A 21,413-nucleotide genomic window follows, 5' to 3' on the forward strand; every position below is an offset into this window, starting at 1 on the left:
ACATGGGGGTCGGTCCCAGGATCCCGAGGTTATGACCTGAGCCAAAACCAAGAGTCGGACACTCAACCGACTGAGCCATCCAGGTGCCCCTCCAGTTTGTTCTTGAGCAAGCTTTCTGGGCTCTGCCTCCCTGAAACTTCCTGATGGAGCCTTCACAGACCCCTCTCTGGGGCCAAGCGTGTTACCTTTGTCCTAACCCTGTTCCCTTCCTGCTCATTCTCAAAAATACCACAGTGACCATCATACTGGAGTTGTCAGGGGCCTAGAAACTCACTGTGCTTCCCGGAGGGCTGGGGTTCCACCTCAGGGCCAGGGATGGGAGTAACGTTTGCATTCCTCTCTGCTGAAGCCACACAGGAAGTAAAAGAGAAATGCTACAGCTAAGTCCCTATGCAGCACTTCCTGCCTCTAGCCGGCTGTGGCTCCAGCCGCGCCGAGGTTACACTTATCCCCTCCCTCCACCCACAAACCCCACTGATGCTTCCAAGCAAGTCTCAGAGCACTAGGTCCCTAACACCCTGCCCTTCAGAAACACTGTGACCTGGCCCAGTCTCCCAGCCTTTTCCAGGGCTGTTCCCTCTGCAGGAACTCCCCATACCTCCAGATCACTCTTTGGCTCATCCCACTTGTCCTTGGATTTCAGTATCAAAGCCATCTCCTCCAGGAAGCCCTCCCAGACTCAGGGCCTCTCCTAGCAGCCTGGCCCTGAGGGGTCACTGGGACAATTATTGGGTTTATTTTTTTTTAAGTTTATTTATTTATTTAAGTAATCTCGATACCCAACGTGGGCCTTGAACTCACAACCTGGAGATGGAAAGTCGCATGCTCTTCTGACTGAGCCAGCCAGGCGCCCCTGGGTAATAGTTTAATATCATCTCCCCCACTAGACTGTCAGCTCCACTAGGCAGAGACTGGTCTGCTCTGGTAGGTGCCCCATAAGTGTCTGTGGGTGATCGAACTAAAGTCAACAAAATACATACATACCAAAGCCATTTTTGTGCCAGGACATGTGATGGGGTTACGGAGATGAAAGAGTCCTCTAAAATCTATCCCCCAAACTCTACTTTCTCAGGTAAGGGCACTGGGCTGGGTCTCGCCGGGATGCTGCCCTAGCCTCCTGCCTCCTCCACTCACGACAACTTCAGGGGCGTGAAAAAAACGATCAGACCTGACCCCTGCTCACCGCTCTACTCCCCCCCACTTTAGGTCCAGGGTTTCCAGCATTCTGGAAATGGTCCAAGGAGGGCCGCTGCCTGTGGAGGCTTCTGTAACATTCTGCCCCTCCGCAGCCAGGCCCTCTCCCCTCCCTGTCCCCATCCCCCACATGGCCATGACTTTCGGTAAGTGACAGCAGCTCAGGAAGCCCAGGGGCCCACACAGGAAGGAGCCGACTGGGACTTTCCTCCGGCTGCCGCCCGGCTCTGCCCTCCTGTCCTTAACCCAGGCTTCCCAGCTGCCAGGTAAGAGCTGGTGGGGCCACATGGCTCTGGGGGGGGGGGGGTTGGGGGGGTATGTGAAGGGCTGTGGCTGGCGACAAGGTAAGGCCTCTGAGGAAAGCTGCCAGACAGACAAGAGCTGGGAGGGGCTGGCTCTGTGGCCTCTGCTTTTTCTGCATAAAATGAGACCTCAAAGCCCCAGCTCTCCGGACCTGAGTGAATCACTGTGCCTTGGGCCTGGAGTTCATGCCCCTGGGGGCACAGTTCCCAGCCTCCACCCACCCAGGCCAGAGCTTAGGGTGACCAACCAACTGTAGGGAATGTGGGACTTAGGGTGTTAAAGTAGGGGCATTTTGGGGCGCCTGGGTGGCTCAGATGGTTAAGCGTCTGCCTTCAGCTCGGGTCATGATCCCAGGGTCCTGGGATCGAGCCCCACATCGGGCTCCCTGCTTGGTGGGGAGTTTGCTTCTCCCTCTCCCTCTACTGTTCCCCCTGCTTGTGCTCTCTCACTGTCTTTGTCAAATAAATAAATAAAATCTTTAAAAAATAATAACAGGGCGCCTGGGTGTCTCAGTCAGTTAAGCATCTGCCTTCGGCTCAGGTCATGATCCTGGAGTCCCGGGATCGAGTCCCACCTCGGGCTCCCTGCTCGGCAGGGAGTCCGCTTCTCCCTCTGACCCTCTTCCCTCTCGTGCTCTCTGTCTCTCATTCTCTCTCTCTCAAATAAATAAATAAAATCTTTTTAAAAAAATAAATAAATAAAATAATAATAAAGCAGGGGCATTTTTCTGTGTCCCAAGCACCACCTCTGACTTTTTCTTTTTCTTTTCTCCTTCAATATTTAAAATATATATATATCTTTAAGATTGATTTTAAACAAAAGATACACATTGTGTGATTCCATTTACATAAAAGTGCAAAGACCATGATTAAGTCAACTATTAGAAATAGGACAGTGATCACCTCTGCAGGGAGTGACAGGGGCCCCAGGGCTCCTGGGACTGGGAATGTTCTGATTCCTGGTCTGGGAGCTGGTGACATGGGGGTGTCCCTAGGGGAAAATTCCCTTCCCCTCATGCCCTCCCTCCACCATAGGAACCACTAAACCACTGTGTCAAGGGACCTTCCTGTCTGGTTTAGCTGGCCTTTGTCAAGTGCTCGCTGGGCATGTCACCAAGCATTGTGCCAGTTAGTGAGGATTGAAAACGTTGACAGCTTGGGCTCAGCTCAGCAAACCAAGGCAGGTGGGGAGTCAGCCCATTTCACAGCTGAGAAAGTGGAGTCCCAGCTGTGGGAGTCCTGCCAGGGTCACAGAGCTTGAGTATGATGGGATTGGGATTTGAACCCAGAGACTAAGGTCTTTCCCTATCCCAGCTCCAGGCTTATGGGCTGGGTATGCTAAAACCTCATTAATGCTATCCCTCCTTCACCTCCTACTATTATTCTGGAATGTGGTTTTTTTGTTTTTTGTTTATTTGTTTGAGAGAGAGTGAGTGCACAAGCAGGGGGGAGGGGCAGAAGGGAGAAGCAGATTCCCCTGCTGAGCAGGAAGCCTGAGGCAGGTCTCGATCCCAGGACCCTGGAATCATGACCTGAGCCAAAGGCAGACGCTTAACCGACTGAACCACCCAGGTGCCCCTGGAACATGGTTTTTTACTCAATATTTTCTTTGTATCTTCCTTATTCAGGTCAATGTAAGTGGATCTTGTCCATCTACTACTCCTTTTTCCTGGCTGGCTCAAAGTCCAGCCCTTCCCTCTGCCTAGCCAGGGGTCCTGAATTCTGGTAATAAAGGGTGAGGGGCAATTTCCTCCTAGGCCCATTCCAGGGAGGGCTTCTTGCTACAGGAGCCTAAACAGTGGGAGTGATAAAGGGGACAGAGATGGTGATGGTGGTGGGCAGATAAGACACAGAGATCCCTACTGACTGAGTCATCAGTCTGGATCTAATGCATGCTGCAAGGCATACATCATACCAGCTAGAAAAGCTTCCAGCCCCAACCCCAGAAGAGCTTGAGTCTCCTAGACCTGCAGGAAGTGATGGGCCACCCATGTACACGAACCAGTATCTATCTGCTTCTTGGTCTGCAAATCTGTACATCTGTGATTGATTGCTCATGCCTGCCTGGGGCAGGGGCTTTGAAGTAATGTAGATAGATGGGGAGGCTGCAGATTGACTGGAGATGTCTGTCCTGGACTGACAAGAATACACACAAATTATGTGTGTCAACACAAATTAGAGTGTAGAATATCCTCCAGACCCCAGCATAGCCCTTACTGGGGGGGTTTATGGCTCCTCACCAGTCTTGCACACTCAGCTCCCCCCATCTCTCTTTCTCCAGCTCTCTCTCTTTTTTTAAATATTTTATTTATTTATTTGAGAGAGAGTGTGCTTGAGAGAGAGCGTGAGCAGGGGGAGAGGCAGAGGGAGAAGCAGACTCCACACTGAGTAGGAAGCCCGATGTGGGGCTTTCCATGGGGCTCGATCCCAGGACCCCAGGGTCATGACTTGAGCTGAAGGCAGATGCTTGACCAACTGAGCCACCCAGGCGCCCCTCTCCATCTGTCTTTCTCTTTCTGTGTGTCTCTGTTCCCCTCTCTTCCCTCTTTCACCAGCTTCAACCCTACCTCACCCTGCAGCATTTCTGTCCCCCCCCCCCCCCACCTAGAAGCTTTGTAGTCTCTTTCCCTCTGGCCAGAACTGAGTGGCTGCCTCTCTTTGTGTCCAGACAGGCTATACCTATGGCACCTCCAAGCGAGGAGACACCCCTGATTCCTCAGCGTTCCTGCAGCCTCTCGTCTTCAGAAGCTGGTGCCCTGCACGTGCTGCTGCCCCCTCGGGGCCCTGGACCCCCACAACGCCTATCTTTCTCCTTTGGGGATCATTCAGCTGAAGAGCTGTGTGTTTGGGCTGCTAAGGCCAGTGGTGAGTGGGTCCCTAGAAGACTGGGCCAAAGAGAGGAGTAGGGCTGTGGGAGGCCTAGATTGGGAGCTGGAATAGCTGTCAAGTGGAGTCAGCATGGGAGCTGGGGCTTTGAGGGATGAATAAGAGTTTGGAAATGGAGGAAGATGTTCAGAGAAAGGCTGTGCAAAGACTGGGAGGCACATGAGGGCAAACAGTTGGTCATCCTTTGAGGTAAAGTGTACAGTGGAAGGAGCACTCTGGGGAGAAGGGCAGGGAGCCCCAGGAGGCAGGTGGTGTGTGGATTCTCTGCTAAGGGCAATGGGGAGCCCTGGAGTGTGTGTGAGCAGGGGTGGGACACAGTGTGAGAGCCCACGGTGAGAAAGAGCCCTGCAGGGCTGCATGGGGTTCGTAACCATGGCAGCCCTGCGAGGGACAAGATGGGGAAATTTAGGAAGGTGCTGATGGGGGCATCCCCTCAGGCATCCTGCCTGTGTACCACTCCCTCTTTGCTCTGGCCACGGAGGATCTGTCCTGCTGGTTCCCCCCAAGCCACGTCTTCTCCGTGGAGGACTCGGGCACCCAAGTCCTGGTCTACAGGCTCCGGTAGGAAGCACATCACCCCTACTGCCACAGGCATGGGTTAAATGTTACCAAGAGGGGATGCCTTTTGTTGAGGGCAAGGGGAGTTTAAAACAACAGTGATCCTACAACCTTATCATCTCCCTGCACTTCCCGGTGGTGCCCCAGGGAGGATGTGATCACTGCTCATTGCACAGATGAAGAACTGAGGCCAGAGGTTGTGCGTTGCTTGCCCAAGGTCACGTAACAAGTCAGTGGTACAACTTGGGCTCTGTGAGGTCTGAGCACGGTCTTCCACCCCTCCCTACCCCTATTCCAGGCTTCTCCCCTTCCCCAACAGCTTTTACTTCCCCAACTGGTTTGGGCTAGAGAAGTGCCACCGCTTTGGTCTACGAAAGGACTTGGCCAGCGCCATCCTTGACCTACCAGTCCTGGAGCACCTCTTCGCCCAGGTAGGGGTCTGCATGGGGCTTAGCCCGGGGCTGGGGTCCACAGGGCAACATCAAGGCTCGCAGTTGGGCGGCCTTGGCTGACCCTCTCTGTGGCAGCCCAGGGTTGGGAATCAGCCCAGGGGTAGGGTGGTCTGCAGGGCAACATCAGGGCTCACGGTTGGGCTGTGACTGGCCCCCAGCACCGGAATGACCTGGTGAGTGGCCACCTCCCTGTGGGCCTCAGTCTCAAGGAGCAGGGTGAATGTCTCAGCCTGGCGGTGCTGGACCTGGCCCGGATGGCTCACGAGCAGGCTCAGCAGCCTGAGGAACTGCTGAAAACTGTCAGGTGAGGGCTTCCAGCTTGTGATACCCAGCGTCTATCTGAGAGTGAGCAAATGTGGCTCCACTGGGGCATCCCTAGAGCTCAGGCTCCCATGAGGTTCCCCACCTACAAGCCCGCAGTGTGTCCATGTGACCCAGGACCCCACCGAACCACTGAGGCTCCAGTCCCTGCCTCCCTCCTGCTGCTAAAGCCCTGTGTGTGTCTGTCTGTCTTGTGGACCCCAGTGGTCCTTCCCGCATGTGTGTCCTTGAGTGTCTCCGTGTGTGCTTCCTGCCCACCAGCTGAGGCCACACTTCAGCCCTTCAACTAAAATTCGGGTTTGTGTGTGTCCCTGTCCGTACCTGTGGAGATCCCTCCTCACAGTGAGGACTCGCTACCCTCACTCGTAGCTACAAGGTCTGCCTGCCCCCCGACCTGCGCGACCTGATCCAGGGCCTGAGCTTCGTGACGCGGAAGCGCATCCGCAGGACTGTGCGCAGGGCCCTGCGCCGCGTGACCGCCTGCCAGGCTGACAGGCACTCGCTCATGGCCAAGTACATCATGGACCTGGAGAGGCTCGACCCGGCCAGGGCGGTCGAGACCTTCCTCGTGAGCCTCCCCGGGGCTGCTGGTGGTCTGGATGTGCAGGGGCTGCTCCGAGTGGCTGGTGACACCGGCATTGCCTGGAGTCCAGGAGGACAAGAGGTATGGGCGGCTGCTGGGCAGGGCCAACGGCGGGGGCGGGGCCTAGGAGGGAGGGGCAGGAGAGTGGGCGGGGCGAAGGAGGGGAGAGACTGAGGGTTCCGATAGGGGCCCGCTGAGTGAGAGGTGAGGCCAAGCGACGGGTGGGGGCGGGAGTGAAAAAAATGGGCGGGACTTAGAGGGAGGGGACTGGTTGGGCGCGGGGCTCAGGGCGGGGCTACCTGAAGGTCGGGGGGAGGAGTCAGGACTGAGACGGGGCGGGGCTCCCGGCTGGACTGAGGGAGCCGCGGAGGTGGAGTGGAGCTAAGCGAGGGAGGGGCTCAGGGAAGGCATCGGCCGACCGAAGGAGATGGGGTTGAGCAGGGGTGGGATGAGAGACACTGGGGATGGGCTGGGGAGGGGTAGGATTGATAGAAGGGCCCGGGGTTTGGCAGGGCCGAGGTGGGAAGGGGCCGGGGTTGGGAGAGGCTTGGAGGGTCAGGGCTTAAGGCGTGGGTTGGTGGGGTCCAGGCTTCCAAGAGGGACTGGGGGCTCCGAGGGGACGCAACCGCCAGCTTCAGCTCCCCACCCCCCCTCGTTCCCAGGCCCTCCAGCCCTTCTGCGACTTTCCAGAAATTGTGGACATCAGCATCAAGCAGGCTCCGCGTGTTGGCCCGGCCGGGGAGCACCGCCTGGTCACCGTCACGAGGACAGACAACCAGATCCTGGTGAATGCTGGACCCTCTCCCCTCCCGCCTAACCCCGACTGCGGGGACGTGGGACTGTCGCCTTCGGGCGTAGCGGGCGCTGACGCGGATCCTCACAGGAGGCCGAGTTCCCGGGGCTGCCCGCCGCGTTGTCCTTCGTGGCGCTCGTCGACGGCTACTTCAGGCTGACCTCCGACTCCAGGCACTTCTTTTGCAAGGAGGTTGCGCCGCCGCGGCTGCTGGAGGAGGTGGCCGAGCAGTGCCACGGCCCCATCACGTACGTAAGGGTCCGCCCCCCATGCCTGCCCTCTGCGGCCAGAAGTCGGTTCGAATCTTGGGCACTCCCCTTCTCGCTGCCCCAGTGTCCTCCCCTCCCAGGAGGCTTGGAGAGGGGTCAAGTGAGCTGGAACAGCGCCTGGTGCATGGTTGGCGCCCAATGAGACTAGGCTCTCCCTTCTGCGGCTGTCCAGGGCAGTGGTTTCCCTCTCTCTGATTCCTCAGGGCGCCAGGGCCGATTCCTGGGGATGGATGGCACCAGGTTCCACCTGCAGCCTCTTCTTTAACCCCCTAGTAGAAGCCCTGATTTTTGGCTCATTTTTAAAAACAGGAAGGAGATGGGGCGCCTGGGTGGCTCATTCGTTAAGCGTCTGCCTTCGGCTGAGGTCATGATCCCAGGGTCCTGGGATCGAGCCCCGCATCAGGCTCCCTGCTCAGCCGGAAGCCTGCTTCTCCCTCTCCCACTCCCTCTGCTTGTGTTCCCTCTCTCGCTGTGTCTCTCTCTGTCAAATAAAAAATAGGGAGGAGAGAGGGAATGTTAGCTGGTGAGGGTCCCAGGGCTTCAGAGGAACCGGGAAGGTGAGAACCCAAGTCGGCCTCCATCTCCGTGTCTCTGTCCTTTCCTCCCACCTTTCTCCACAGCCTGGATTTTGCCATCAACAAGCTCAAGACTGGGGGCTCACTTCCCGGCTCCTACGTTCTCCGCCGCAGTCCCCAGGATTTTGATTGCTTCCTCCTCACTGTCTGTGTCCAGGTTGGTCCACCCCTAGGAGCCACGTGGGCAGGGAGGGCTTCCTGAAGGAGATGACATTTGAGCTGAGACCGAAAAGATGAATCAGTATTTGCTCCTGGAGGAAGCGGAGGGTAAAGGCATTCCCAGTGGAGGGAACGGCATATGCAAAGGCTTGGAGATTGGAATGAGCCTGTGGTGCCGGAGGAAGATGGGTGAGGGAAAAGTACTGCCCACTTCCACTCAGGGACCACTCCTCCTTGCAGACCCCCCTGGGTCCTGATTATAAGGGCTGCCTCATCCGGTGTGACCCCACGGGAACCTTCTCCCTGGCTGGCCTTGGCCGTCCCCATAGCAGTCTCCGAGAGCTCTTGGCAGCCTGCTGGGATGGCGGGCTGCACGTGGACGGGGTTGCGCTGAACCTCACCTTCTGCTGCACCCCCAAACCCAAAGGTGAGCCCACCCCCTCCCCTGAGTGGAGCAATCGAGCTGGGGACCTGCCTTGTGTGGCACGGGGCAGAGATTGCGGGTCGAGATGGGTTAGGGAAGAAAGGGTGATTTATGTGCTTGTGCAATAGATGCTATCTTGAGGCATGACGGAATCCAGCTGCAGCTGGATCTGAGAGATGTCACTGACTCTTAGACTCTCTCCATCTCTTGCCTCTTCCTCTGGGAGAATTTCACTCTCAGACAAACCCCTTGGATGGGACAACTCTGAGGTGTGAGTTCTTCAGAGTCTTCCAGAATCTCTAGCAGAACTGAGACTAGGTTGCCTGCTCATCGGTAACCGACCCCCCCCCCCCGACTGGGGCTTCCTAGAGTCTCCAATAAACCACATACCTTGGAGTCCTCACCTCAGGGTTGGCTTCTGGGAGAGACCCCAGATTAAGGCAGGGAGTGAGCAAACCTTAGGGGGCCTTCCACCTCTGACCTCTCTTTTTCTCCTGCCACCTCCTCCCCATAGAAAAGTCCAACCTGATTGTGGTGCGGAGGGGTTGCAGCACACCCACTTCATCCCCTGTTCAGCCCCAATCCCAATACCAGCTGAATCAGATGACGTTTCACAAGATCCCTGCTGACAGCCTGGAGTGGGTAAGCGGCTCCAGGAAATGGAGGGGGGACCTCAGTTGGGATTCAGACACTGGGTCCACATCGCACCCCATTTACATCTCTGCTGTGTGGCCTCGAACATGTGACATAATCTCCTTGTGCTTCTGTTTCATTATCTATAAAATGGGACCAGGGCCAGGGGCCAGGATCCCACCAGGAGCCCCCTGATCAGCCTCTCATGTTGCCCCCTCACCCTCCAGCATGAGAACCTGGGTCACGGGTCCTTCACCAAGATATACCGAGGTTGTCGCCACGAGGTCGTGGAGGGGGAGGCCCGGGAGACGGAGGTGCTGCTCAAAGTGATGGATGCCAAACATAAAAACTGCATGGAGGTGAGTATGATGGGGACCAAGACTTTGGGGTCAAGACTGGCTGGAGAAAGCGTTGTGTATTCAGGGAAATTTAAAAACACACAGGTCTTAAAACAACAGAAATGTAGCTGCAGCATCTCCAAACCATGAAATACAGAAGGGTCAGGGAATTTAGATGGAAACAGAAAGAGTACACCAAATAGAAGAAACAGCCAGTGCAAAGATCCTGGGGCAGGGTTGTGCCTGGCATGTTTTTTTTTTTTTTTTTAATGATTTTATTTATTTACTTGAGAGGGGAGAGGAGGGAGCACAAGCAGGGGGAGGAGCCAAGGGAGAGGGAGAAGCAGATTCCCTGCTGAGCAGGGAGCCCAATGCAGGGCTCAATCCCAGGACCCTGGGATCATGACCCAAGCTGAAGGCAGACACTTAACTGACTGAGCCACCCAGGCGCCCCTGTGCCTGGCATGTTTAAGGAACAGTGAGGAGAGGGCGTCTGGCTGGCTCAGTTGGAAGAGCACATGACTCTTCATCTCAGGGTCGTGAGTTCGAGCCCCACATCGGGTGCCGAGATTACTTAAATAAATACAACCTAAAAAAAGTGAAGAAGGGCCACTGGGCTGGAGAGAAGTGAGCAAAGGAGAAGAGGGGAGTGATGTGGATGGAAGCATCAGCAAGGGTTCAGCCACCCAGGGAATGCTTGAATCCTCCTTGAACCCCAAGTCTCCCACTTCTGTGTGAGGGACCCAAGGTAGATTACAGTGGGGACTTCCAGCCCCCATCCGAAAACCATGATAGAGTCCTGTGTATACCAGTGGTGGACTCCAAGGTCAAAGGAGGCTTGTGGTGAGGTGTCCTCCCGAGGCCGACTTGTGAGCAGCAAGTTTGGGGTGCTTGGTCTGACCCTGGAGCGGGAGGAACCCATGGACCTTCTCTCCCTTCTCCTCTCCCCAGTCATTTCTGGAAGCAGCGAGTTTGATGAGCCAAGTGTCATACCAGCATCTCGTGTTGCTCCATGGCGTGTGCATGGCCGGAGACAGTGAGACACAGCCCTCGCCCCTGCCCCCACCCTTCCTCAGGGAGACCGTCTATGGCAGCATTAGCGATACGAATCCAGAGCCCGCCCTGGCTGGGGCCCCGTGTCCCCCAGGGTCCCTCACCTTGTTACCTGTGTCCTTCATTTGTCACTTTTGGGGCAGCAGCTCCAAGCTCCCACCGATACTCAGCCCCACAGAATTATCTCAAGTCGGACAGGCCTGGGTTCCAATCCCACCTCGCTGTGAACCCCCTCTGTAGCTTTGCAAAGGCCAGGGTACCTCTCCAAGCTCCAGTTCCACCTGATTAGTACAGCAACTATTTATCGGGAGCCCGGGAGGGGCCAGGAGCTGCGCTCACAGTGTGGAACACGGCAGGCGGGGGGGTGTGATACATGATCGTGTGTGAGGGGGCGGCGCAGGCCACTGTGGGTGGTCAGAGGCCGCTAGCCCAGCTTGGAGGCTAGGCGATGATTCTGGATAGGCAAAGATAAGTTCTAGGCAGAGAAGGCAAAGATAAGTAGGAATTAGGGAAGAGGAGGAGAGGAGGCGGGATGTTCCAGACAGAACACGCAAAGGGCTGGAAGTGCCCTTCCAGGCATCTCGGGAAATGGTTGCCATAGGGGAAGTGAGGAGGAGGAGAGGTGAGCAAGGTAAGGATGGAGGGAACAGTCCAAACTGAGAGCCCCAGGGACCCCTGGGGGGGGTGGGGCAGAGCCTGTTCAACACCAATGCAGTCCTGCCTCCCAGCCCTGCCCCTCCCTGCTGCCTGCTGCCAGGTATCATGGTACAGGAATTTGTACACCTGGGAGCGCTGGACACCTACCTGCGCAAGTCTGGCCACCTGGTGCCAGCCAGCTGGAAGCTGCAGGTGATCAAACAGCTGGCCTATGCCCTCAACTATCTGGTGAGTGCTCCTCTGCTTGCTCTACCCTCTATGCAGAGAATGGAGGGGCAATTCAGAGTGGGCTCTGTGGTATGTGTAGAAGTTTGGCAAGGATGCAAGGGGAGGGCATTTTAGGAAACAGCATACATACAAGCTCAGAGATGTAAGAGCGGGAGAAGGGAACAGGTGGTCATTGGTGGATTTCAGTGGGGAGTAGTGAGCCATGAGGCCAGGCAGGGGGAAGGCTTCCCAGAAGAAGGAACATGGGAGCTGGGCCTTGAGGGTTGAATAGAAGCTCATCAAGAGGAGAAAACAAGGAGGGTGTGTCAGGTTGAGGGCACAGCCTGGGCCAAGGCCTGCAGCTTAGAAGATGAGTTGCATGTCCTGGGATGCATCCAGCAGTTCAGTTGGCAGGAGACCAGGGTAGAGGTGTGGAAGAGAGAATGTCACAGGAAGAGTGAGCAAGTATCTCAAAGGGCCTTGAATGCTAGGCTGAGGACCTCTGATTTTATCCTAAAGGCAGTGGGGAGCCACAGGGTGGGTTTGAAGGGGAGGGACACAGGGCAGCACAGGGGGTGAACCAGAGGAGGTCTAGAAGTATGGTCTGAGCAGCCCCAGGTGGGCTTTGAAGGATGTGTAGTGGTTCTCCAGCCAGACTATTCATCCAGCAAACCCTCCCTGGCATTCTCTATGCCTGGCCCACCCAGGAAGACAAAGGCCTCCCCCATGGCAATGTCTCAGCCCGGAAGGTGCTCCTGGCTCGCGAAGGGGCTGATGGGAACCTGCCCTTCATCAAGCTGAGTGATCCTGGTGTCAGCCCCTCTGTGCTAAGCCGGGAGAGTAAGTCCGGAAGGGTGGAGGGAGGGGCCTAGTGGGGCAGGGAAGCAGACCCCTGACCCCAGCCCCACTCCCCAGTGCTCACTGACAGGATCCCCTGGGTGGCCCCCGAGTGTCTCCAGGAGGCCCGGACACTCGGCTTGGAAGCTGACAAGTGGGGTTTTGGTGCCACAGTCTGGGAGGTGTTCAGTGGGATCCCGATGCCCATCAGCACCCTGGATCCCGCCAAGGTCAGAGCACCCTCATTGGCCTCTAGAGTGCCCATTTGGGAGAAGGGTGGGCTGAGGTCCAGCTTGGGGAGGATGGGCTGGTCTAGGGTGGGGGGCTCCTGAGGGTGCACTGAGAATGACCAGCCACTCTTCTCAACTTCAGAAGCTCCAGTTTTACGAGGAGCGGCAGCAGCTGCCTGCCCCCAAGTGGATGGAGCTGGCCATACTGATCCAGCAGTGCATGGCCTATGAGCCAGGCCAGAGACCCTCCTTCCGTGCCATCATCCGTGACCTGAACAGCCTCATCACTTCAGGTGCCCACTGGGCCGGGCAGGGTGGGCAGCGCTGGCCTGTCATATTAGGCCCCGAGAGGGAAAAAAAAATTGAAATTTGCATGCAGAGCCGGCCCTGTGTGCTTGGCAGGGTTGGAGTGGTTGGTGACTGTAACAGCTGAAGCTTGACCGCTGCTGTAACAAACAGACCCCCTTGGCTCCAGATCGAACGTGATGGATATTTACCTTTCATTCAGCAAGGGTGTCCAGGTCAACAGGCACCTCTCCCTTTGTGGCTCTACCCATCCCATGGCCTCAGGTCCCTGTGGCATCCTCTGCAGACAAGAGAGAGAGACTGTGGAGGGTCCCGTGCCAGGTTTCCATGGGCCAGGCCTGAAAGAGCCGCCAGCACTTCTCCCTCATCAGACTGAGCTCAGTCATGTACCACACTTCACAGTGGTGGAGTCTGGGAAATGCCCTTCTGTCTCCAAAGCTATATGTAGTTTGCACAGCATGCAGAGCACATAAGGGGTCTGCCTTTGCCCAGTTGGCCTCTTTTTCCAGCCCCCCCCCCCCAGCAAAGTACCCATAGGCTTGTATGGAGAAGGTAAGCATGCAGATCGAAGTCCCCAAGCAAGTCAGCTTAGGAGGGGGACCCAAGGCCCAATGTGCCGGTCACTTACTACGTGTGCCCTACAGATTATGAGCTCCTCTCAGACCCCACGCCCGGTGCCTTGGCGCCCCGTGATGGGCTGTGGAATGGCGCCCAGCTCTACGCCTACCAGGACCCTACCATTTTTGAGGAGAGACACCTCAAGTACATCTCACAGCTGGGCAAGGTGAGGTGGGCTGGGCTGCGGCGGGCGGGGAAGTGCCCATGCACCCATGCACTTGGACACCAGCCCTGCTGTCCCCCAGGGCAACTTCGGCAGCGTGGAACTGTGCCGTTATGACCCTCTGGGTGACAACACGGGCGCCCTAGTGGCAGTGAAGCAGCTGCAGCACAGCGGGCCAGACCAGCAGAGGGACTTCCGGAGGGAGATCCAGATCCTCAAAGCCCTCCACAGCGACTTCATTGTCAAGTACCGTGGTGTCAGCTATGGCCCAGGTGAGCCACTTCCCAAACCGGTGCTCTTCAAATCACATGCCCTCATCCTCCTGCAGTAACATTTTAGGGTGGTCTGGGAACACCAGGAGGGGCGCTATTGATGCTCTTGCTTAATCCAGATTTGGATCCCCTAGGGTTCGAATTCCTGCTCTCTCCCTTAGCAGCTGGGAGACCTTGGGCAGGCGATTTAACCTCTCTGAGCATCGATTTCTCCACCTGAAAAAGGGGTCATTATCAAGTTTAAATGAATCAGTGTGTATTGTAGAAAGTACTCAAGAGCCATTGGCAACAAGTGTCATGGTTGCTGTTCCCATTTTACAGAAAGCAATATTGAGGCTGGGAGGGGCCCAGGGTCGTACTTTGATCTGTGAGGAAGAATCGGGAGGGGCAGCAGACAGAGTTGGGCCCTGTGGCGACCCCTCTCAGCCTCCCCTCACCTCACCTAGGCCGCCAGAGCCTGCGGCTGGTGATGGAGTACCTGCCCAGCGGCTGCCTGCGCGACTTCCTACAGCGGCACCGCGCGCGCCTCGACGCCAGCCGCCTGCTCCTCTACGCCTCGCAGATCTGCAAGGTGCGGGACGTGCCCCGGGACGCGGGGGCTGAAGTGGCTAAGTCTGGGCGGGAGTCTGCGTGGAGTCGCGGGGAAGGCTGAGGGTTGAAGTTTGGAGGTCCAGGTCAGGTTGGAGGAGCGGTTGAGTTAGGGTTGAGGTCAGGACTGGAGGGGTCCAGGATGGGTCCAGGGCAGAGTTAGGCTTGGGGTCTGGGATGGGTTTGGGCTGGATTCCAGGTTATGCTGGAGTCCGTATCTCACGCGCGCCTGCAGGGCATGGAGTACCTGGGCTCCCGCCGCTGCGTGCACCGCGACCTGGCTGCGCGTAACATCCTGGTGGAGAGCGAGACGCACGTCAAGATCGCCGACTTTGGCCTCGCCAAGCTGCTGCCGCTCGACAAAGACTACTACGTGGTCCGCGAGCCCGGCCAGAGCCCCATCTTCTGGTGGGGACCCCGCCCTGGCCCACCTCTCCTCTCCACTACTCTGGACCCTACCTCGCTCCCACTTCCGTGAGCCCGCCATGGCCCCGCCCTTCCCGCAGTCCTGACCCCGCCCCCTAGCGTTATGGCCCCGCCCCCTCAACATTGGCCCTGCCCTTGCCCCTACTGCTAGGGCCCTTCCCGACCCCGCCCAGGCCCCCCACTTCTCCCCACTAACCCCCGCCCCTCCTCCCCACTGTCCTGGGCCCGCCCCGGCCCCGCCCCTCCCGCAGCCCCAGCCCTTGCCGGGCCACGGCCTTCCTACCAGTGTGCAGTCCCTTCCCCACAGCCTGGTCCCACCCCGCTCCGCCCCTCGGCACTGGCCCCGCCCTCCAGAGCCACGGCTCCGCCCTGACCCCGCCCAGACCCTCCGCAGGGTTGGAGACTTACCCCATCCCACAGGCAGGGAAGCTCTGACCCCGGAGCTGGGACTGACCTTCTCACCTTCTCACCCACCCACCACTGACTAGTTCCCCCCGCCCAGGGTTGTTCCCTTTCCCGTACTCTGCCTCACTTTCGCATCCCAACATTTCCTTGTCCCCCTCCAGGTACGCCCCGGAGTCCCTCTCTGACAACATCTTCTCGCGCCAGTCCGACGTCTGGAGCTTCGGGGTCGTCCTGTACGAGCTTTTCACCTACGGCAACAAGAGTTGCAGCCCCTCAGCCGTGAGTCAGCACCCCTGGATTCCCCAGCACCCTCCTCTCCCCAAACACTTCCTGGCCAATCCCTGTCCCGTTTGTGCCCGAGTCCTTCTTTTGCTCAGTGTCACCTGGTCCCAGGATTATATAGGCCCTCTATAATGGGGAGGATCTCTCTTCACTAAGGCTGACCCCCATTACCACGGGCAGCCCGCTCCCCCTCCATCACGGATGACCCCTCCTCCTCCCTTACGCCTGGCCCCTCTCCCCACCGCGGATGACTCTCTCCCTCCCTTCACTATGGCTGCCCCCTGCCCCCCCACCCCTACCCCCTCCCCAGTCACTGGCGGCCCCTCCTCCCTCCTTCACGGATGGCACCTCTCCCACCTCGGGCGCTCCCTCTTGGCCCCAGGAGTTCCTGCGGATGATGGCATGTGATGGAGATGTCCCGGCCCTCTGCTGCCTCCTGGAGCTGCTGGCTGAGGGCCAGAGGCTGCCCGCGCCTCCTGCCTGCCCTGGTGAGGTGAGCACTGGAGGGCCTGCCTCAGTTTCCCACTCTGGATTTTCCTGGGCAAGCCAGTTGGCCCCTTTGGGTCTCCCCACCTCCTGTTGTCTCTTGATTGAGAGCATACCCTGGGGCATGAATCTGAAGGGCAGTTTGGCTTCTATTTTGCTGTTCTCTCACTGTATGGCAAGTTGCAAACACTTTCAGAACCTCAGTTTGCCCATCTCAAAAATGGGAATAACAATGCCTTATGGGGTGGGGGAAGATTAGACAAGTTAACACCTCTCCAGTGCTCAGCTTCGGGTCCAGCACACTGTCAACACTCCATAAATGTTAACGACTCTTACAGTTTATCGTCACAACTTTTGTGGAAATGTCTAAGATGAGGTTGGTCATTCATAAACTGATCTGCCCAGGGGCACTTGAGTGGCTCAGTCAGTTAAGCGAATGACTCTTGGTTTCCACTCGGGTCATGATCTCAGGGTGGTGAGATCAAGCCCCACATCACGCGCTGCACTGGGTACGGAGTTTGCTTGAGATTCTCTCCTCGTCCCTCTCCTCTCCCATGCTCCTCCCCCCAGTGTGCTCTCTCTCTCAAATAAATAAAATCTTAAAAAAAAAAATAAATAAATGTATCTGCCCAGGCCACAAATGTTTATTGAGTGTTGACTGTGTGCCGAGCTCTGTGCTGGGTGCTGAGGACCCAGCAGGGGACAGAACAGATACTCCCCTGTCCTCCTGGTAACCAGCAGAGGCTAACAAGAACATTCTGGTCTGGTGGTGATCAATGTCTAGAAAGAATTGAACAGGAGGAAAGGAGGGGGTGTGGTGGTGGTCAGGGGGGCCTTTCAGAGGGGGTGATCCTGAAGGAGGAGGAGGAGCCTACCCATGGGGAAAGCTGGGAGAGGGCATTCTCAGTGGCGGACACAGCGTGTGCAAAGGCCCTGAGGTGGGAATGAGTTTGATGCGTTTAAATAATGAGATGGGGGCAGATGGGGCTGCAGGGAACAAGAGAGGAGGAAGGAGACAGGGGAGGGCATGAGATTTTGTTCTAAGACCTGTAGGGAGCCATGGGAGGCTTTGGAGCAGGGGAGGGAGGGAATCTAATTTATATTTTCTTTTTTTTTTTAAGATTTTATTTATTTGAGAGAGAGAATGAGATAGAGAGAGAGCATGAGAGGGGGGAGGGTCAGAGGGAGAAGCAGACTCCCTGCTGAGCAGGAAGACCAATGTGGGACTCGATCCCGGGACTCCAGGATCATGACCTGAGCTGAAGGCAGTAGCTTAACCAACTGAGCCACCCAGGCGCCCCTAATTTATATTTTCAAACTGTGAATAGGAGTCATGTCCTTCCTACCACTCATATGTGACCCTGTTGTCTCTTCCCACCTCCTCAGGTTCATGAGCTCATGAAGCTGTGCTGGGCCCCTAGCCCGCAAGACCGGCCAACATTCAGTGCCCTGGGCCCCCAGCTGGATGCACTATGGAGTGCAAGCCAGGGCTAGCAGAGAGTGTGAAACTCACGCCTTCCCTGCTTGTCTGGAGGGAGAAACGCATTCACTTCATTTTTATATCTCCTGCACACCTACCTCTGGGTTCTGGTCTTTGTGAACTGGCTGTGTGAGCTTGGGCAGGAGGTTGCCCCTCTCTGGGCTTCCTGCTTCACAGAGACCCCCCAGAGGGCAAATGACATTGCATTTGGGGGGCATCCCTGGCTTGTGGGGCAACAGAAGTTTTGTGGCCTCAGGAACTTGTAAAGATTCAAGATGAATGCCTTGGTGGGGCCTGCTGTGCCTTGACCCCAGAATCTAGGAGCCAAACTTAAGCCCCTCCCATCTTCCTATCCTCTCAGGGTTTGGCCCTGAGCTTCCTGTCTCAGTGAAGATCTTGCAGATCTTTAAATACATGATCTCAGGCTTCTGTTCCAACATCCCTCTTTTGCTGGAGGAAGCCACAGACAAAAGCAGCTGCCCTGGTTGGAAATTCACTTTCTGGGGGGGAGCCTGCATGACTTTTTGGGCTCATGTGAGGGGCCAGGAGAGGCTGGGGTCCCAGTCCACCCTAATTGTACCAGAGCATCCTGGGCCTTCCATTTGCCAACTTGAATACTGGGACCCTTTCTATCCCGACTGGAGGGTCACTCAGTTGATGACACTGGAGACTTACAGGAGCTTTTCAGTAGCTGAGGGAAGGAAAGGCATTCTTGGCAGAGGGAACAGCATGATGAGAGTGAAGAGGTTCAGAGTACAGAGGTTAAGAGCCCAGCTGTTGGAGCCCGCGGTTCTGCCAGTTAATCACTGAATGATGGTGGGCAACTTGCCTCCCCTACTGGGTCTCAGTTCCATCCCCTGTACAATGGGCAGATAAATGGTGCTGGCTTCTTGCTGTACACAGGCAGCTTCTGGAGGCTTGTGAGAAAGCATCTGGTGCAGGTTAAGCCAGCCCCTCCCTCCCAACCCCCCCCCCCCGCCCACTCCTCACCTGCCTGCAATCTTTTCTACCACTTCTGCCCCCTGGAAAACTTATTTATCTCTCGAAACCCCAGCTGTCACCTCCCTGCGGCCTTCCCTGGCATGTTCCTGCCACTCCTCACCTGCCATGTACTTACCTCTGACCCCAGGAGTGGGGTCTCTGTCCAGATCCCTCTCCTCTGACCTGGAGGCTCCCTGGGGGCTGGGATGGGTAGGTACAAAGGGGACTTTGGGAGCATTTGTTTAATGAATAAAGTTGGGTGGAAAGAATGGTGTGTTGCTGGACTTGGGTGATGGGGAATTTTGGGGGGGTGTAAGCTGGGGAGGAATGTAGTTAGGGCTGGGAGATGGAGATCCCCTGGGGGCCACAATGGGGGCCTCAAGGCAGGCTGGGGGAGGAGAGACAGCAGGATGGGACATTGGCTGGGGTCCCGGAGGACAGAAGCCCTACCCCCAGCTCCAGCTGCTGGCCTTGGCTCTGTCCTAAGGAACTGATTACAGGCTCTTGGTGGGTGGAAGGAACAGGCTGCTCTGGGGGTGGGGGCGTGGGTCAGAGTGCAAGGTTGGGGTGGGAGGCTGTGGGGAGAGATCCAACATCAGCGGGGACCAAGCAAGTCTTCCTCGGGACTGCTGGACAGATATGAGGAATAACAGAGAGAAAGACAGAGACCGAGAGAGATAGAGAGCTTGAGAAGGAGAGACAGACTCAGAGAGACAGAGAGGGCAGGAGAGAGACAGTCTCCCTCTCTCTCACCTACTCTCTTAGCCCAGGGAAAGCCACCTGCTTTGGTGAAAAGCTGGAGGGGGCTGCTCTGAGGCTGAGCAAGAGAGGGTTTTCAGCTCAGGCTCTCCCTTGCCTTGGATGGAGTATCCTCCCTTCTCTCTGCGCGTTTCCCTCCTTGGTAAACTGAAGTCTACGGTGAGCAAACACAGCCAGCTTCATTCTGGGCCCTGCAGTCCCTGCCCCGCCCCAGGAGACCCTGATAGGGGAGAGACAGAGTCAGCCAACAGCCCCAGCCTCCTGTGACCATGGCAAGCGTGGTGACCCCCTCTCTGAGCCTCAGTTTCCTTACTGATACAGGAATAAGGACAAGATTCTGACTGCTCCTGGTCTCAGATGGCTGGCTGCCCGACCACCACCTTGTGGAATCATTCTCAGTTTATCTAGTTCACCTCTCTAAAATGGTGGTTGTTGTTGTGGTTGTGAAAAAGACCCCTCAGCCAGTGCTCCCCCTGGGGGAGGTACACCCAGGGCCCTGGCCCAGGCAGAGAGACCCTCACTGTTTTGTGGCGCCCTCAGCCTCTCAATAACCAGTGTTGAGTTTAAAACCACCGTTGTGGTTCTTACTATGATTGCAAGACCCCCTTCGGCACCGCCCATCATGAAACTTTGAAAAAGTAAAGGTTTATTACTCACAAAACCTCAGAGTTACACAGCCGACCTAGGGTTACCCATTGAGGTCACCGGTGGAAACAGGGAGCCAACTCGGGCTTGGGGCTCTGCTTTTATTGGGGTCCAGGGGTGTGGGCCTAGGGTTTCCCCAGCTCACTCTTTATTGGTGGATTTCAGATGCAGAGCGGGAATTTATTTTTTTATTTTTTTATTTTTAAAGATTTTATTTATTTATTCATGAGAGACAGAGAGAGAGAGAGAGGCAGAGGGAGAAGCAGGCTCCCAAGGAGCAGGGAGCCCGATGCGGGACTCGATCCCAGGACCCTGGGATCATGACCTGAGCCGAAGGCAGACGCTTAACCATCTGAGCCACCCAGGCGCCCCAGAGCGGAAATTTAATATTCTGAGCTGGTCAGCACACGGCTCCCTTCCCTGGCCGCGGTGGCCCAAATCACCGGTGGCCCGAATCACCGCGTGTGGCTGCGGAGCATCTCCCGCCGAGGACTCGGAGTTTCTCGCAGCTCTGGAGGCTGGAAGTCAGGGTGCCGGCAGGGCCGGGGTCTGGTCAGGAGGCTTCCTGGCTTGCACATGGCTGCCTTCTGGCCGGGTGCTCACATGGAGCGGGAGGGGCGTGGGGGCACGTTCTCTGACCTCCCCTTCTTAGGAGAACACTGACCCCATTGCGAGCCCCCACCTTCACTACCTGCTGATCTCCCGGAGCCCCCACGTCCAGAGACACTGTCACGACACCATCACGATGGGGAGTTGGGCTTAAACATAGGAGCTGAGGCGGGGGGTCTGTATGGTTAGGGCTCAGCCTCTCAGTATCCAGCGTCTGGTTGGACTGGCCCCTGTGGTTGCACACCCTTCGGCAACACCCATCAGGAAACTGAAAAAAGTAAAGGTTTCTTAACGACAAGACCTGGAGCTCCCACAGCACCCCCAGGGCGGGCCACACAGTGAGGGGGTGGGAGGTTCCCTGGCTGGGCCTCTGCTTTTACTGGGGTCCAGGATGGGGGCGTGGGGTTCCCAGGGCTCATTGCTTATGGTAAAACTAAAACATAGGAGTGGGAATTTAAAGCGCCAGAAGGGAAAAAACAAGTGGCCCCAAAGTCCAGTTCTCAAAAGCAACCAAGAGCTCTCAAACAAGGCAGCCTGGGGTGGGGAGGGGGGGGGGCGGAGCACGGAGAGCTGGCAAATAGGTTTATTCCAGATAGCTACCTTTGAAACGGATGCCTGGGCAATCAAAGCTTAAGTCAGGCACGACAAAAAAGCCTGGCTCAGTGGGTGGAACATTCAAGTCATGGTCTCCGGTGCTGAGTTCGAGCCCCACCTGGAGCTTAGAGATTACGTAAAAAAAGAGAGAGAGAAAGAGAAAACCCAACTGCGGGGTTTACACTACACTTGCACTCAGTACTCACCCCGCCCTTGACCTTCTCCCTGAGCCGTCCGCGGAACGCTCTGTCCCCATCCAAGGTCCTCAGCTGGGGCGGGCTGGATGCCTATAAAAAGGAGTCCCCGCCGGGGCCGGCCTCCTGCCACC

General features: G+C 56.8%; 1 protein-coding gene across 3 annotated transcripts; it reads left to right on the forward strand.

Annotated features, from left to right (window-relative positions):
• The first annotated feature begins 1,358 nt into the window (after window positions 1-1,358).
• On the forward strand, window positions 1,359-17,601 carry JAK3 (Janus kinase 3). Of its 3 annotated transcripts, none has more exons than XM_028087048.2 (24): window positions 1,359-1,460; window positions 4,165-4,361; window positions 4,820-4,943; window positions 5,239-5,371; window positions 5,551-5,696; window positions 6,083-6,377; window positions 6,959-7,081; window positions 7,180-7,337; window positions 7,979-8,090; window positions 8,333-8,519; window positions 9,031-9,158; window positions 9,377-9,508; window positions 10,439-10,523; window positions 11,298-11,425; window positions 12,112-12,244; window positions 12,320-12,471; window positions 12,614-12,764; window positions 13,422-13,561; window positions 13,641-13,830; window positions 14,277-14,401; window positions 14,654-14,892; window positions 15,411-15,528; window positions 15,914-16,024; window positions 17,404-17,601. In XM_028087048.2, the coding sequence occupies exons 2-24, from the start codon at window positions 4,178-4,180 to the stop codon at window positions 17,509-17,511; spliced, it is 3,402 nt and encodes a 1,133-aa protein (XP_027942849.1). In that variant the 5' UTR covers window positions 1,359-1,460; window positions 4,165-4,177; the 3' UTR covers window positions 17,512-17,601. The 3 variants fall into 3 exon arrangements, with proteins under 3 accessions (XP_027942849.1, XP_027942854.1, XP_027942855.1); XM_028087053.2 differs by having other exon boundaries at window positions 5,260-5,371; window positions 14,654-14,826; XM_028087054.2 differs by lacking the exons at window positions 1,359-1,460; window positions 4,820-4,943 and having other exon boundaries at window positions 4,274-4,361; window positions 5,260-5,371; window positions 5,595-5,696.
• Window positions 17,602-21,413: the final 3,812 nt, after the last annotated feature.

The sequence above is a fragment of the Eumetopias jubatus genome, unplaced genomic scaffold (genome assembly GCF_037043125.1).
Source record: "Eumetopias jubatus isolate StellerSeaLion01/CBP00866 unplaced genomic scaffold, mEumJub1_p1.0 scaffold_1, whole genome shotgun sequence".
NCBI lineage: Eukaryota > Metazoa > Chordata > Mammalia > Carnivora > Otariidae > Eumetopias > Eumetopias jubatus.